This window comes from Tiliqua scincoides, chromosome 2 (assembly GCF_035046505.1).
Source record: "Tiliqua scincoides isolate rTilSci1 chromosome 2, rTilSci1.hap2, whole genome shotgun sequence".
Lineage (NCBI taxonomy): Eukaryota > Metazoa > Chordata > Lepidosauria > Squamata > Scincidae > Tiliqua > Tiliqua scincoides.
The window spans coordinates 255,463,777-255,481,431 of record NC_089822.1 but is presented as its reverse complement, the minus strand read 5'-3'; the positions used below and the strand labels follow the sequence as shown (position 1 = coordinate 255,481,431).

Sequence of the window (17,655 nt, the reverse complement as noted above, 5' to 3'; positions counted from 1 at the left end):
CACCTCCAACATGCCCCTCCCTGTCCCTCCTGTAGAGTTTATAGCCCTGGATTGCGGTATCCCACTGATTCCCATTCTGGTATCCCATTCTGTCTCTCCACCAAGTTAGGCCCAGCCAAGGAAGAGGTTGAGATCCTCCCAAAGGAGGAAAGCACTCTTGGGGTTTGCGCTGGGCTGTGCATCCTCTTTCCCAGAATGCCAGAAGCAAGGGTGTGGCAATAGGATGCAGGTGTCCTGTGTGTTCTCTGAGGTATCTGGTGGGCCATTGTGAGGTACAGGAAGCTAGACTAGATGGGCCTTTGGCCTGATCCAGCAGGGCTCCTCTTATGTTCACCTCCAGCCAGAGAGGTTTAAAGAGTGAGTGAGCAGATCGCTCTTGCCCTCTCTGGCCTGAGTTGGCCAAGGGAGAGAAGACAAGTGGACTAGCCAGGGTCAACAGGTACCAGAGGCAGCAGGCAGGTGCAGAGTGGACCCAGAACATGGCCCACCATGCCCTACCTCCTTCAGTCCCATCTACTGAAACAGCCACTTCATCTACCTTACAGCTGACCACCCCGATGAGCAGGAAGTGCTCTGATCCCCATTTCGATATGTACAGGGTGACCCCAAAAAAACTAGAACCCACAAAACTTTGAATAAAACTGTTAATTTTAATTTTTCTTCTTTTTTCTTTCAGGGTATACAAGTCGACTTTGTGCATGAAATATTGGAACAATAATCTTCCCCAATGTGTCTTGGTCAACCAAGGAAAAGTTTCTTGAAATTTACTGGACCTTTGTAGGATTTAATAAAATTTTTATGGGTTCTGTTTTTTTGGGGTTACCCTGTATGTCATCACTTACTCTCTGAAAATGTAGATGAGAACAACCCTTGTTAGTGAAAAACGTTCTTCAAAACACATGCTGAGGTAGGCTATAGTTGCAGCCCCTCTCCCTTGTATTTATGAAGTGGCACTGGAAGATGTTCTGTTCTAAACATTTTTAAAATTTAAGCATTGGAATGCTTTGTGGTTGCCATTAATACTTGGTTTTCTTATCACAAGGGGATCTCTTTCATCCACTGTGGCTTCAGAATCTGCAAATTTGATCCAATGTGGGTTCCAAACCCATGTTGGAAGGACCCACAGAGGACCACCCAGACACAATCGGAAGCTGTACCTGGGAGGTCTTCTGAGGCACAGGGAGGTTACGTGAAAACTGGAAAGGCCTGCCACAAGGCTCCAGCAGGCATTGTGATGTACAGGGAGGTCACACATGACCTTCCCATGCCTCAGAACATGAGGTCAGACTGAAATTATGCAAGGGATGGACAGAGCAGATAGAGAGATGCTCTTTACACTCTCACATAACACCAGAACCAGGGGACATCCACTAAAATTGAGTGTTGGGAGAGTTAGAACAGACAAGAGGAAATATTTCTTTACTCAGTGTGTGGTTGGTCTGTGGAACTCCTTGCCACAGGATGTGGTGATGGTATCTGGCCTGGACGCCTTTAAAAGGGGATTGGACAAGTTTCTGGAGGAAAAATCCATTACTGGTTGCAAGCCATGATGTGTATGCACAACCTCCTGATTTTAGAAATGGGCTATGTCAGAATGCCAAATGCAAGGGAGGGCACCAGGATGAGGTATCTTTTTATCTGGTGTGCTCCCTGGGGCATTTGGTGGGCCGCTGTGAGATACAGGGAGCTGGACTAGATGGACCTATGGCCTGATCCAGTGGGGCTGTTCTTATATTCTTAATTTCATTATCTGCTGTTTTTGGTATAGGCTGACTGCATAGGTAATTATAGAAAAGGAAATTTTTGTTAAAAAAAGCAATTCAATAAAAATAATCACAGCTAGTAGCAGCAATAGAGGAAAACAGCAGGGAACGCTATTCAGCCTCTCTTTTGTCAATTTCAGCACCCCTTCTGCATTTTTCCCCTTTCTTCCAATTCTGTTTTCAGTCCAGTCCCATCCTGTCCTTAGGAGTCCATCAGTGACACCCACCAATTTTGTTCAGTATTGCAACTTCAGTGACGTTTATTACATTTTACTTCTTTCTCCTCTTTCTTCTTTGCTTGCTTTCATGATATCTTTTCCCAAAATAGTCCATATTCTATTAAATCCCTCAAGAAATCTTAAGAGGCATTTAATGCACTCCTAATCCAACCCAACTAAATCTCCCCCACCAATGCAGGCCTGCCAATGAGGCACCTGTTGCATCCTGCAGCAGGGGAGCAGTGGCAGAGGTCTCCCTCAAGGTAGGTGAACTTGTTTCTCCTGGAAGATATACAGGTGGGGCCTTGGTATCCACAGGGGATCCATTCTTGGACCCCCTGTGGATGCCAATATTCACAGATAAACAAATCTGCAATCAGCCCCTTTAAGCCCTCTTGGAAGTGACCAGAGCTCTGGCAAAAATTGCAACTTCCAAGTTCCAGGGTGGGGAACTGAAAGTGATGTTTTTCGGTCACATAAGACATTCTGAGGCCCGGGGAAGGGCTTCCCCAGGCCTCAGAATGTCTCATTAGTGTTTCTCAAACTGTGGGTCAGGACCCACTAGGTCACGAAACAATTTCCGGTGGGTTCCCATTTATTTCAATATTTTATTTTTAATATATTAGACTTGATGCTACCATGGTATGTGACTGCATTTGGGGAAATGTTATAGACCTGTACTTTTAACAAACTACCATGTATATTCTTTTTAACATTGATAACATTGATAAGTACTCCTGGGTAAGTGTGGGTAGGATTACAGCCTAGGGCAGTTAAAAATTTTCCTGCTTGATGATGTCACTTCCGGTCATGACATCACTTCCGGTGGGTCCCGATAGATTCTCATTCTGTCCCGGTGCTAAATATGTGAGAACCACTGCAGCTTATATAGTCGAAAAACATCACTTCCCATTTCTCCTGGGAAACCAGAAGTTGTATTTTTTGGCCAGAAACTGCCATTCAAAGCCTGCAGAGGCAGCAGGCTGTCACACGTTGCTTCACATTCAGAAAGCCCTCCGGTTGCCTCCAGGGGGCTCAGGTGAGGCCAAGTCTGGCTCCATGCTGGTCCAGCAGACCCTTTGTGCCCTGAATGCAGCCAAAGGACTCATACTGAAGTAGTGGAAAGATACGTGCTCCCTCCCCACACACTATTCTTCAATGGACCAAGAGCCTCTTAACTTTATGAACACTTGCCTTATAGAAGACAACCCCATATGGATTTATTTTTGGACATTTGGAAACTTCTCACTGATTAAGCAATATATGGCACCCATGTTTTTATGTCTTGTTTATTAAGTATCTTTTCATGCAATTTCTTCATATTATGTATTTTTCCTTTTTCTTTTTATGTACTAATAAAGGAGAAAAAAGACACAGACATTGTGATATAATTGCTCATATGGAAATTTTAATCCAATTAAGGCTCCCCCCCCAAAAAAAAAAAAATTAAGAGTGCCCTGATCTGGAAATGCCCCCACCTTTTAACTCCTTCCAGAAGTTAAATGAAGTGGAAAATTACAATTATTTAGATGGACGTTTGTATGGGCCTTTCAGCCTCCTATGAGCCTCATACTATGTTACAAAAATGGTTTACAGAATTTGGCTTTAAAAAGCACCACAGATGGAGGTGGCGATGGTGATGCCTGCCTTGCCGGCTTTCTTGCTTTTTCTCCTTCTCTTGATCTTCTCCTCATTTTACCCTCTGTGAGGAGGGACAGGTACAGTTCAGCTTGAAAAAGTTTTAAATTGATGCATGAAAAAAAAACTATCTTGGACAGACACGGTAAACACTTGATGCATGATGACATCAAGCCAGAAGTCATGTCTGAAAACCACAGATCCTGTAACCCTTTGCCTGCATCTGTCTTCTCATAAGATGGTGGCGAAAAGCGTTTGTGGTATTGGGGATTCTCTTTAAGATACACATTTCAGAGTGATCCCTGCCACCACTTTGAAAAAAGGTCTGATCTTCTTCCCAGAGAATGAGGTTGGAGGGAAAGCAAACATCCAGTTGTCTGTGTCAGCATCAAAAAATTCCACACGACCCTCTTCGTAATCCAGGGCCACCCGGATCTTCCTGGGCACACATCTGAAGGTCAAAGGGATCCGCTCAGGAGACATCAAAGCCAAGAACGGATGAGGCAGAGATGGTTCCTCCCCCACAGCCCAGATCCCCACATTAGGACTAATGATAAAACCTCCTTTCCGTCTGAGTGTCTCCTGAGCAACCCCCACAGCCCATCCCCTTCCTTTCAGCTTCTCCAACTCTACTTCCCAGCAGTGTCTTCCCGAGGTGAAGCTCTCCTGGCCTAGAACACAGGGCACCAAATCAAATCTCTCAGGGTTGCCAGGCAGCTTCCGTTGGCTAGCCCCACATTTGACACTCTTCAGATCCTCAGACAGAATCAGTTGGGGATGCAATGTGCCTGAATCCAGAGTCACACTCACTGCAGGACAGAGAAGGAGAGAAAGAGCAGATGGCGTCAGGGAAAGGATCTGTTTGCTGGAGGGCTCTTATTGTTGCATCACATTTTGAGGTGCTGTGATTCAAAAAGGGTGCAATCCTAACCCACTTTCCAGCACCGACATAAGGGCAATGCAGCTCTGAGGTAAGGGACCAAACATTCCCTTATTTTGAGGAGGTCTCCGTGAGTACCACCCAATTGCAGGATGACCCATTGGCATAGCTATGCCAGTGCTGAAAAGTTGGTTAGGATTTGGGCAAATGTTACTTTCCCCCAGGCTTCAACTGGGCCAAATGACATGTCATGTTAAATACTAAGTGCATTAAGTCATCCAGTTGTGGGGCTTGTTTTTCATTTTAAAACACAACTCAGCAGGTGTCAAATCTGAAATGGAGAAGTAGGATGGAAAGTTCAGCCTGTGGAAACTTGACAAGAGGCTCCCTCTAAAATGGTGATTGTTTTATATTTAACAGTGGAATGACAGCTTGCCCCTGTTTACTCCCCACAGAACCCATCTCATGGTGACTGTTGCTGGGATCTCCCTTGTGTCAGAGAGACACTTCTCAATCCTTTGCTTGGTAAACCACCTTGAGAACATTTTTGGTTAAAAAGTGCAAATATACAAAATAATTACCCCTTCTCCCCTGCAATAGTTTCTTGCCCAAGCTGCCTCCTCTGAGACCCCAAAAGTGGCATTTTTGCAAGGGCCCTTTTGCAGGCTTCTGGCAGTTCCAAGGGTGGATTTTCAGTGGGGGAAGATGGCATGGAGGAAAAAGGTTCAACACTCTTCCCTCAGCCCCACAATCCAAATGTACCTCAAGTCCCAGCACAGTTGCAATTTGAAGCTACAAATAAGCCCCAGCCTAGAAGATGACACATATACACCCAATCCTATGGGCTGGTTGTGTTAGCATATTGTGACAAAAGCTCCTGTTCTGGCAACTCCTCCACCAGTATGTGCTGAATCACCAGGGCAGCAGTCAGAAAGTCACACACTGTGGCACGGATTGTCCTCCTGCAGAACCCTGCAAGTGGTGAAGGAATCCCATCAGGGACCATATAGCAGGCGGGAAGATAAGCATTCCACCTTACTTGTCACAACCAACCTACACCCCAGGCAGGACATAGGATGCAGCAAATTTTGTACCAGGAGCCCTGCATTCCATGCATTGTCCCCAGACAGGATGCTGTGTCTAGTTTGGCCCTGAATATGGTCAGGTTCCCTGGTCAGAGTCTGGCTTCCAAAAAAAGTCACTCCTACTAGTAGAGGAAGAAGAATGAAAACACCAACCGAGAGACTTCAATGCGATTGGTCTGGAAAATCTGAAAACTCCCCCCCCCCCCCAAGAAAGCAGAACCAAGCTTCTAGAACCATGCAGGAAGAGACATGAGCCCATTTCCCTCATTCCCATGTTCACCCAGAACTGTCCTCCCACTCTAGTTAGCCTCATGCTTGTATTGAGGAAGAGAAAAGAGAAAAATGACACTTTCCCAAAAGAGAGCTGTGTTGGACCACCTGCTTAAGACCACCTGGTTAAATATCTGAACAATGAGTTGCTACAGGGGGAAATTCCCCATCTCCTTTAGTTCACTGATCAGTTGAGGCAAAGTTCTAAAGCAGTGTATCTCAAACTGTGGGTCAGGACTCACTAGGTGGGTCGTGAGCCAAGTTCAGATGGGTCCCCATTCATTTCAATATTTTATTTTTAATAGACTTGATGCTACCCTGGTACGTGACTTGCATTTGGGGAAATGTTACAGACCTGCACTTTTAAAAAGCTACTATGTATATTCTTTTAACAATGATAGTCAGTGAGACTTACTCCTGGGTAAGTGTGGGTAGGATTGCAGCCTAGGATTGTTAAAAATTTTTCCTGCTTGATGATGTCACTTCCGGTGGGTCCTGACAGATTATCATTCTAAAAAGTGGGTCCCAGTGCTAAATGTGTGAGAACCACTGTCCTAAAGCCTACCTTACAGTTCTGCACTTTTCCCATCTCCTTTAGTGCCCTGCAGATAGCTGCCTTTGCCCAGTGATTGCTTCAATCACCCTGTTATATAGAAGAAATACAGTAGGATCGTTGTAATAATTAATAACCGTTATGTCAGCTGTGTAGAAGAAGGCAAATGTCTCACCCCTATTCCCAGATCTCTGTAGTGGCCTTACACCCAAGGCCCCAGTCCTATTCAGCTTTCCAGTGCTGGTACAACTGTAATGCAGCCCCAAGGTAAGAGAACAAACATTCCTTTACCTTGAGGATTCTGTGACTGCCACCCCATTGGCATAGCTACCTCAGCACTGGAATGTTGGCTAGGATCGGGCCCCAGATGAATTACAGACACTTGGTGGAATGAAGTGGGAGAGTGCTAGTAAGAACCACCACAATACACTCCCGAAACCCCCTCCACTGATATGCCATATGTCCACATTAAGTGATGCAGTATTTAGGGGGAGATTCTTGCCCAATGTTCATGATCATACTATATGGGAAGGAGGCACCTCAGGAGTGGATCGGTGCAAGACAGGGCCCAGTGGCATCACTAGGATTTGTGTCACCCAGTGCGGGGAGGCCAGCATGTCACCTCCATGATGGACATCCCCCCATGTCCATCATGGGTGATGCACCCATTGCCCCACCCCTGGTGGTCTTTTGGCTATAACTTTTGATGGAATAGGAATATTTCAATGCGGTTTGTTTCACTGCATTTTATGCATGCATAAAATGATGCATTGAATGATAGATTAAAAATTTTTTTGGCTAGTAGTGGTGTCACACACACCCCTGTGTGCATCACCTGGTGTGGCCCACACCCCACACCCCGCCCCCCAGCAACACCACTGAGAGGGCCAACTGCAATAGAACCTGGAGGCCTGCATAGAAATATGGAGGAGGGGAGTTCAGTGGAAAAGATATCATGGAGGTAAATATTACTATCTCCACACGTAATGAGGAAGTAATACCTTGCAGATAGTAACTTTTGTTCCATGTTTGCTTTTGGGGCAAACTACACTTCTGCCGCATTCCCAGGCTATCCAGTACTTTGCATTTCTCCACTTTTTTCCCATCTCCTTTCTTTCCCTGCTGAGTATTGCCTTTGTTCACCGATTGCATCGGTGACCCTGTTACGCGGAAGAAAGTATGACGAGTTAAAAGTCAGATCAGCATATCCGTAGCAAATATGTCATTTCACAGCTAGGAGCCACAGCGCTTTGAGAGACGGACTTCCTACATCTCCTTCCACCAGGCTTCAAATGCTCCGGCATTAGCCCCACAATGCCCAGTGTTCAAGATGTGTGTGAGAAGGGGGCAGTTCAGGAGTGGGTTGCTGCAGGGCCAGGACCGGCAACAGCAGAAACTTGAGGCATGCATCAATGTGTGTGTGGGGGTGGGGGTGGGGGTGGTCCAGTACAAAAATATCATTGTGATCATTGGGGCAAAGCCCACCCAATCCCTTGTGTTCCTCCTCTATTTCCCAGTCTACTTTAGTGTCCTGCAGACAGTTACCTTTGCTCAGTTCTCGCTTTAGGGACCCTGTTATATGGAGAAAAGTTTGACAAAAGGTCAGATCACCATATCTGTAGCAAATATATAGTTTCACAGCAAGGATCTACTCAGCTTCTGGAAAATAACCCCCAAAACCACCTCCCTCCAGGCTTCAAATGCTCACAGACATTAACCAAGCAATACTTAACCCATTTCTGCCCAACCCACAGGTGTACACATTTGATCCCTGCTGCGTACATGCAATGTTGGGCAGAAATGGCTTAAATCAGTCCAGTGCAGAAGGCAGGTTTCTCACAGTAATTGACAGATCATAGAACCATAGAGTTGGAAGGGACCTATGAGGTCATCTGGTCTAACCCTCTGCTTTAAGCAGGCAGATCTTTGTTCAGGCCTTCTATCCACCTGCATCTCTTGCAGGAAGGGACCAAGACTGCTGCAGGAAGCCCCCATCCCAACACACTTCTGAGACTCCTCCCTCCAGGTATGGCATTTGTCTGCATAGATAAATGCAGTGTTGGGGGATCAGCCCCACAGTCATTGCAGATAATGTAACTTTCTCTTTAATAAGGTACCGATTACCCATGCCTGCAGTCTGGAAGTGGAGCATTCCCCGGACCATAAGAAGCCAAGAGGACCATTTTTAGGTTCATCCCAAAACCCATCTAGTTCAGTATCATGTTTCTCACAGTGAGCAACCACACTGCAATCCATTCCCCTCCCTGAGCTGTCCAATACCTTTGAACTCCTGCATGGCTTTTTTAAGAACTGAACTTTTCATGGAGTCACTTCCAAGTCTCCATTCCAGCCCTGGAGAAAGTACCAGCCGTGTCCTCACTTTCTCCTCCTGACACCTGGAGGGAAGATGCATGGTCCAAATTAGGAAATTATTTTTATTTAAAGAATCCTTCTTCGTGTAAAGTAGTAGCCTGGAAGAGTGGGTTGGGAATCAAGTTGAGAGTATATTCTCTCATGGATCAGTTCCTCAGCCTGCCAGATAAAGTCTGGAGCTCTTCCAGGAAACTTGGTTCTATTTTAGTCCTTTATTCCTAAAGGGAAAATGAAAGGAAACCAACTCCTCTGCTTTCCCTCTCAAGAATGAAAATGAGTTGAGGTGAAGGTTATCCATTGCAAGGAAGCGTTTAGGTTTCTGTATCCAGCATCAAGCTGCTCTTCAGTGGCTACAAGGAAGAGATCTCTAGTCTTTCAGAAATACCCTGCTGCTATACGTGGGCAAAAGGAAGGAGAAGCAGAAAAGATACAAGGTTGGAGAACTGCAGAAACAAGGAAAGTATCAATTGCTCAGGGGAAGAATACAGGCAGCTCCACAGTGCAGACAAAGTTCATGGCACCTTCAGTTAAAAAGGGGTATCCAGGCCAGGTAACCCTGTAGAATGGCTGCAGCTGGCCTGACTATAGAGCACTGGTTCCCACCCTTTGGTCCAGGGACCACAGGTGGTCCAGGAGACTCCTAGAAGTGGTCCGTGAAGTCTCACAAAAAAAGGATTGCCTTTGTTCACCTCCAGCGTGCTCCCCCCATCAAACCACCGGAGACGGTAGAGAACAGACCACTCGCAGTTGCAGCCAGTGACAAAAGCAGCAACCCACAAATCTTCTCTATAAATAATATTTAATAAATCTTCTCTAATTATTACAAATGTAATTGTATTTTTTGTGTGAAGGGGTGGGGGTTGCATGTACGGCCCATGAGAGGGGGTACAGGAGGTAATTTGTATGTAGGTCCAAGGTCCAAAAGGGGGCCTAGGAGCCAAAGGTGGGGGTCTAGAAATTTCCTGGGATCTTATATTTTCTTATCTCACCCGGACTCGCTGCCCGCATGGGATGATGGGTGTGAGATGGTGGAGGCTGCCAGAGGTCACATGGGCTGGGCCAAAGAATGCATATGTGACAACACAGTGCCAAATCTGGGAGAAAACTGGCCTGCTGCAGTAGTTCTTTGGCTTGTGAATCTGCTAATCAGGAAGGAGTGTATAGGAGCTCAGGGGCACAGCTATGGGACTACAGCTGCTGCATAAGTAAGTTTTGGTATGCACAGGATACTTTCCATCCTAGTGTGAGCCTAAATATGATGGTGCTAATTTTCTGCAATGATTTAAAAGATTTTAGAGAAACCTAGGAGTGTGTTTTTTCTGTATTACTGTATCTAGCTGCTGACACCATGTGGGCAGGTAGACCTGGGTTCCACATTGGGAAGCCCCTTACTTGGGCTCCAAAGCCTCTTCCTGCAGTTGCCATCTCCCCCTACCTTTTTTTTACCCTTTGCACCCCCTGATAAAATTTCTCTTGGAGGTCCTAGTCGCCAATACCATGGTGAAGCTCTCCCATGCAGTGGGCAGGGCAATGCCCTGGCTGGTGGGTGTTATAATGCTCCATCACCCCACCCCTTGCTGGTTTTTTGGCTATAACCTGTGGTAGAATAGAGATGCTTCAACATGGTTTGTTTCACTGCTATTGCAAGAAATTGTGCATCGAATGATACATAACATAAGAACATAAGAACAGCCCCGCTGGATCAGGCCATAGGCCCATCTAGTCCAGCTTCCTGTATCTCACAGCAGCCCACCAAATGCCCCAGGGTGCACACCAGATAACCTCATTCTGGTGCCCTCCCTTCCATTTGGCATTCTGACATAGCCCATTTCTAAAAACATGATGGCATTATTTGAAAATATCAAGATTTTAAAAATTCTGGCTGGTAGCAGTGTCACCCCCCCTCCCCGTGTGTGTGTCACCTAGTGCATCCTGCCCCCCCCATTGATGCCACCGATTGTACTCAACAGTATTTGTGACTTTGTCTTCCAGAAGTGTTTTTAAATATGGGGCAAAAGTTCTCTCAGGTGAAATAGAAAGTGTTAAATGAACCACATACCTGCTCAAGGTACATCTAATGTCCTGAAAGAAAAAAGGAGAGAAACAGGCTTAAGATACATAGACAAAGCACACTGTGGGCTGTTTCTTGTTTGTCTCATGTCAATTCATCTGCCTCTTTCTTGCCAGTGGATAATGAATCCTCATTCCAAGGATCCATTAACCACAAGGATTGGGGGGAGGGGGCATTTGTATCCAAAATCTCACCTGCAGAAATTTACCTGGTGGCTGTCGGTACTTCACCTCCACATCCTTAATCAGCTTACTGAAATGGGAGATCTTCTGAGAGAGTCTGGTCATGTTTTCGTGCTGCCTCTTCTTGATTTCTTTCTCCAGATCAACCAGCTGGTTCAAACAGAAGTTCTCTTTTTCCTGAAGGTACTTGTGCATTTCCTTGAAGACAGACGTGATTGCCTGCTTCTCTGCTCCCACCTGTTTCTGATGAAAATGTACAGAAATTTGGGGAAGAGGAAGAAGTGAAACATGAGGCTCATTTACAAGAAAAATTGCAGAACTGGTTATGAATAAAACTGGTTGACATCTTACTGATTTGAAGCAATTTTCTGCAGGTTTCATGGACATAATCTCAGAGAAAAAATGATGATTCTTGTTGGATGAGGCCAAAAGTCCACCTATCCCAGCATTCTGCTTCCCACAATGGCTGAGGAGATGCCATTCAGAAGCCCCAGAGCAGGAAAAAACAGCATATTCAGAGATACACCAGTTCTGTGTCTGGAGGTAGATGGCATCTGGTCTAAATGCCTTTAAAGGAGGATTGGATAATTTCTGAAGGAAAAGTCCATCACAGGTTACAAGCCATGATGGGTATGTGCAACTTCCTGATTTCAGAAGTAGGCTACCTCAGAATGCCAGATGCAAGGGAGGGCACCAGGATGCAGGTCTCATGTTGTCTCATATGCTCCCTGAGGCATCTGGTGGGCCACTTTGAGATACAGGATACTCTGAGATACAAAGGCACTAGATGGGCCTTTGGTCTGATCCAGAGGTGCTCTTCTTATGTTCTTAGGTAGCCTATAGCCATCATGACTAGTAGCCATTGATAGGCTTGTCCTCCATGAATTTCTCTAATTGCACATAATGGCCACAACCATGTTTTGTAATATTGAATTCCATCACTTACCTAGATGCTGTCTGAAGAAGTTCTTCCCTTTGACCGTCCTAAATGTTCCACCCCACAGTGCCAGGGAGGACTGTTGTGGTTACATGGTGTTATGAGAGAAGGAGAAAATCTCCTTTTTGATCAACTTTTCTCCACATAAACATATAAGCCTGAATCAGTCCCCTTTCTCCCCAAACAAATGTTGGCACCTTTCCACTTACTTGTCATTTAAAAAAAAATTGTTTGTCACAGTGAAAGTCATTTATGAAAAATGACCTAGAGAATAATTAATGGTCAGGAAAAAAGACCAAAGGGTTGAGATGCACCTGCTAAATACGGAAAGCATACAAGACTAAAATGTCATATTCTGGGCCATTTGGAGCTGATTCTTAGAGTCTGCAGCCATCTCTTCACATGGAAGAGGAGAAGGTGTGGAATCTTCCCTTCCCTGCCCCATATAGCTGCTGTACATATGATCCCAGCATTGTATGCAGACTTGCAATGGTTAGATATAGACATTGTTTCCTCTTTAAATTAAGAGGGAGCAATGATGCTACTTTTCAGTGATGGTCACGGTTAACTTATTTTACATCAACATTTTCATTCCATCTTTCTAAAAAATATTCAAGGTGGCAAAGCTGAATAATGAAAACCAGAACTTAAAAAAAATAAAAGAATCAAAACCAGCAATCCATTAAAACTGTACAAAGAGAAATCAAGAAATGTATTGTCCCATGATTGAGTTTTCGATGGTGGAGAAGGTCCGACACTCATTCACACAACTTTCTAGTTCTGATGCATCATTCATGTGTAAACCAGTTCAAAGACAGGACAGAACATCACACGTCAGAGGTAAGCGCAGGAAGAATCACCTTGTCTGTGCTCTAATCATCCCCCCAGAAAAAAAGATGAACTAGATCCACAAACACTTACCAGGCATTCTTGGTTTCTCTGCTCTTCAGACACTCTCTGTTTCACAAGTTTCTCTCTCTCTTCCTCCAGAGACTGCAGGTGAGCCTGGATTTTTTCCTGCGCAACACAGAAGGGTTTAGCTGTGGGAGATTCAGCCTCCCTCTTCTTTCTAAAAGTTTTTTAATTGACATTTTTAACTACAGAGAAAGGAAACATGAATTCCCAAGTTCACAATGATTTTTAGACATGTAAAAGGGCCCGCAGACCAAAACGCTGGAGAACCACTACATTAAAGCATGTAGCAGTAGACAGGTGCTCATCCACGATATGTACATATTTCAGAAACAGCAGCAAGCAGGCAAAGCATGAAGGAGGAACAGAAAATGGAGGAGAATTATTGGCGTGCAGGTCTGAAGGAGGCAAAGCAAGAACAGCAGAACCTGCGCTGGAAGTCCTGAATGACTTCGTTAGAGGAAACAGTTTATTCACTTATTTATATTAATTACTTAAGACATAAAATGCATGTTTCCGGCATAAAAACTTCTGACAAACTTCAGTCTAGAAAAAGGGCAGTTGAGGAGGGACAAGAATGAGACGTGCAAAATTATGCAGGGGATGGACAGAGTGGATAGAGAGATGTTCTTTTCCCTCTCGCACAACACCAGAACCAGGTGACATCCACTAAAACTGAGTGTTGGGAGAGTTAGGACAGACAAAAGAAAATATTTCTTTACCCAGCATGTAATTAGTCTGTGGAACTCCTTGCCACAGGATGTAGTGATCAATCAATCAATCAACAGTATTTATATACCGCTTTTCAACTAAAAGTTCACAAATCGGTTTGTTGAAAAGCGGTATATAAATACTGTTGATTGATTGTTGATTGATTGATAGTGACGGCGCCTGGCTTAGATGACTTTAGAAGGGAATTGGACAGATTTCTGGAGGAAAAGTCCATCACAGGTTACAAGCCATGATGGGATGGGATGTACAACCTCCTGGTTTTAGAAGTTGGCTATCTCTGAATGCCAGATGCAAGGGAGGGCACCAGGACGCAGGGAACTTCTGTGCTCCCCGGTGCATTTGGTGGGCCACTGTGAAATAGACTAGGTGGACTGGCCTGATCCAGCAGGGCTCTTCTTATGTTCTTAAACAAGCAAATACACACATTAACCACCACCACCACCACCCCGGCTTGCCAAGCAAAGAATTACAAAGGGAGAGTTTCCCTTTCTCCTGATTGCAACACCAGCACCACTTGAAACAAGCTTCCCTACCTTGTACTCTTCAGCAGCCTCATCCACAGGGATGACCCGATGCTCCCGGTGTTCCTTGGACTGGTCACAGACCACACAGATAAGGGCTTCGTGGTCCCTGCAGAAGAGCTTCAGGGGCTCCTGGTGCCTCTTGCAAACACCTCCTGCTCCCTCTGTCCCCTTTGCCACCTGCAGACTGAATTTCTTGGTGATTTCCACAATGTTTGCCAGTTTCCTGTTAGGCCTGAAGTTCCTTTCCTGAATGATTTCTCTGCACTCTGGACAGGAGACGCTCCCGTCCGGCTCCCCCTGGCACTTGGCCAGGCAGGCTCTGCAGAAGTTGTGCCCACAGTCTGTAGTCACCGGATCGGTGAAATACTCCAGGCAGACGGGACAGGTCGTCTCATCAGAGAACTCCTTCACCAGGCTCCCAGCAGCAGCTGCCATGGCTGCCTCCCCAGGACAAGGCTTTTCATTTCAAACACTGACTGGGCGTTTCCTACGCTGAGTCATCATCAGTGACAGGGAGGAGCGGAACAGCTGGAATCCAGAGCATGACTGAGCAAGACAGACAGCTCAAAAGATTTTCACAACTGTGGCTGGAACTACAAGTACCGTAGAGGGCAGTTGTCTCGATTTGCAAGAAATTCTCAGTATTGGAACTGGGCACAGGCAAGTCTTATTCACCCTGGTCAACCTCAAAGGGTTTTCCTGGAAAACCAAGAAATGATCAGAAGAACTGCTGGAAAAAGGTGTAGCCTAATACTACTGTACTACCAGAATCCTGACATACCGTGTTTCCCCGATAATAAGACCTATCCCGAAAATAAGCCCTCCCCTTACTGTGTAAGATTCCTCTAAAATAAGCCCTCCCCCAAAAATAAGCCCTATTGAGATTGCTACTGTAGTGAAGGTGATCCCCTGCGCTACACGCTACATTACGGTACCCTCTGTATGCACCGTCCGTCCCCCCCCCGGGTGAAACGCACGCCGCGCTCCGAGCTGCATCCAATCAGAGCTGCAGCAGTGAGCGCGTCATCCTGTTCTTCCCCAGTGATTTGCTTGCTGGTGCCATTGAGAGCAGTGCCGCAGAGGAGAGCTGAGGCAGGACAACATAAAAACCCGGTATGTAAGCGGGAGTGAGGGGGCATGATGGAGGATAAAAGAAGAACTCAGGAGGCATGATGGAGGATAAAATAAGCACTCAGGGGGCATGATGGAGGATAAAAGAAGAACTCAGGGGGCATGATGGAGGATAAAAGAAGAACTCAGGGGGCATGATGGAGGATAAAAGAAGAACTCAGGGGGCATGATTTGTTCACATTTACCTGTTTATTAAAATTGCTGTCAATGTTCATTAAAATAAGCCCTCCCCTGAAAATAAGCCTTCTGGTGTTTTTCTGTCTCAAAAAAATAATAAGACAGTGTCTTATTATCGGGGAAACACGGTAGCAAGGAGCTCAGAGCAGTGACATTCCTCCCTCTAATTTGATCCTTCCCACTCCCCCTTATGGTTTTTGCCATTTTTTCCTTCTTTTTGGACGTCTCCAACCCCCACCCCCACTGGCTCTCAAACTTTTAGCACCGGGACCCACTTTTTAGAACGACAGCCTGTAAGGACCCATTGGAAGTGATGTTGTGGCAGGCAGAGACATCATCAAGCAGGATAATTTTTAACACCCCCATATGACAAAATCAAATCAGACTCATTAAGTAAATTAAAAGTTTACAATAAGTATAAAAATGTATTTAGAAGAAAATAAATTTTAAAATTTATTTAGAAGAACAAAGGACCCTCCTAACCCTTCCAAACAGTTCAAAGAAAGGACAGAGACTATTGTAGGGGAATGTCCCAGCAGGCATTGTTTTAATCAAATCAATGCTGAGTCAGCACAAAAGCCTCTGGGGCAGTGTTTCTCATACTGTAGATTGGGACCCACTAGGTGGGTTGCAGGCCCATTTCAGGTGGGTCCCCATTCATTTCAATGTGTAATTTATTTTTAACATATTAGACTTGATGCTACCAGGGTTTGTGACTACATTTGGGGAAGTGTTACAGATATGTACTTTTAACAAGCTACTATGTATGTGCTTTTAACAATGAGAGTCTTATCATTACTTATTCCTGGATAAGCATAGATAAGATTGCAGCCTTTGAGATGTATGGGGAATTTTTTTTAAACAGATCTCCAACTGCTTGAGTTAGGAGGGTTTTTAATTTATTTAAAATAAATAGGTTGCAGCCAATAAGTATTTAAAATAAAATTAAAATAAAATACTTAAGTTTGCAACCAACCTTATACTTATTTTAAAATTTACTTACTTAGATTTTGTTGCATGGTGGGTGTTAAAAATTTTCCTACTTGATGATGTCACTTCCTTATTATGACCTCACTTCCAGGTTAATGACATCACTGCCAGTGGGTCATGGCAGATTGTCATTCTAAGAAGTGGGTCCTGGTGCGAAAACGTTTGAGAACATCTGAAATAAGCAAAATGGTTAGAGATAGAAAGTTGTTTCTGGATTTATTAAGCACACTGGACAGGATTCAATCTTGAGAAAGGAGTATGACAACTGAAGGATTCAAGTACTTCTTATAGGACTACAGAACAAAGAGATACACAAGACAGGCATGCTGCCAATCACCATAAAAACCACAAAGAAGTATGTCTCCAAAAACATGTGTCTCATCTTCCATAAAGCCAAACGTTTCTGATGAAACTAGCAAGAAGAGAAGAATCTGGCCCCATAGTTCTTTGATAATGAGGCAGTTATCATAAACACATTCCTGAGGCCAGGCAAGTGAGATAAGCCTTCCTGTTTTCAGGGTCTTTGAGAGAATGGTGGTTTTAGAGAACAAACATAGATACTGAAACTAGTGCTTTGGCACAGAGTAAAAGAACCTAGAATAGAGTAAAAATCAAAGCAAAAAATAATAATAATTCCTCTTACACCTACCATTTTCTTGACCTTCTTCTTCATTGGACATAGACAAAGATCCTTTCATTGTCTTTGGCTTCTCTTGCCACCCTCAACTCATTCTGTGCTTTAGACTTCCAGACATCATCCCAATAGGTGGGGCTATACTGTACTGTTCCTTAGTTAACTGACAGCCCAATTCTATACACACTTCCCTGGGAGTAAGCCCCATTGACTATAATGGGACTTACTTCTGAGTTCCTTTGGTGGTTCCTTTGGTGGGTCCATCAATGGAAGATTGATGTGTCTGAAGGGTGGTAGACACATGGTGCTTGTCTACCCTGAGTCTGCTGCCACTGCACTACCTCCCTCCAACTGCCACCACCTTCCTCAATCCACGAATGATCAGCTTTGCCCTGGAGTAAGCATGAAGCAGATTCTGGTTTGCGCTTACTTGAGTGTAAAGTCGATCATTCCCCTACTTACCAGGCTCCTCTGCACTGAGAATTGAAAGTGCTCAACTTTTTTTCTACCACACAGGGGTGGCAGACCCAAGCCTGTGGCACTGAGCAGCATTCTCAGTTAGGCCGCCCTGCTCCTTCCACTTCT

At 44.9% G+C, this 17,655-nt stretch overlaps 2 protein-coding genes across 2 annotated transcripts in view; one reads left to right on the top strand and one right to left on the bottom strand.

Annotated features, from left to right (window-relative positions):
• LOC136641548 (zinc finger protein 91-like) overlaps positions 1-17,655 on the top strand; it is a 543,065-nt gene that overhangs the window by 346,525 nt on the left and 178,885 nt on the right. The window lies entirely within an intron of this gene.
• On the bottom strand, positions 3,384-14,595 carry LOC136641553 (zinc finger protein RFP-like). Its single transcript, XM_066617445.1, has 8 exons — positions 14,148-14,595; positions 12,892-12,987; positions 11,046-11,276; positions 10,840-10,862; positions 8,688-8,803; positions 7,953-7,979; positions 7,409-7,567; positions 3,384-4,428 (listed from the first exon to the last, which is right to left on the bottom strand). Exons 1-8 carry the CDS (start codon positions 14,571-14,573, stop codon positions 3,896-3,898), a joined length of 1,611 nt encoding a protein of 536 aa, XP_066473542.1. The 5' UTR covers positions 14,574-14,595; the 3' UTR covers positions 3,384-3,895.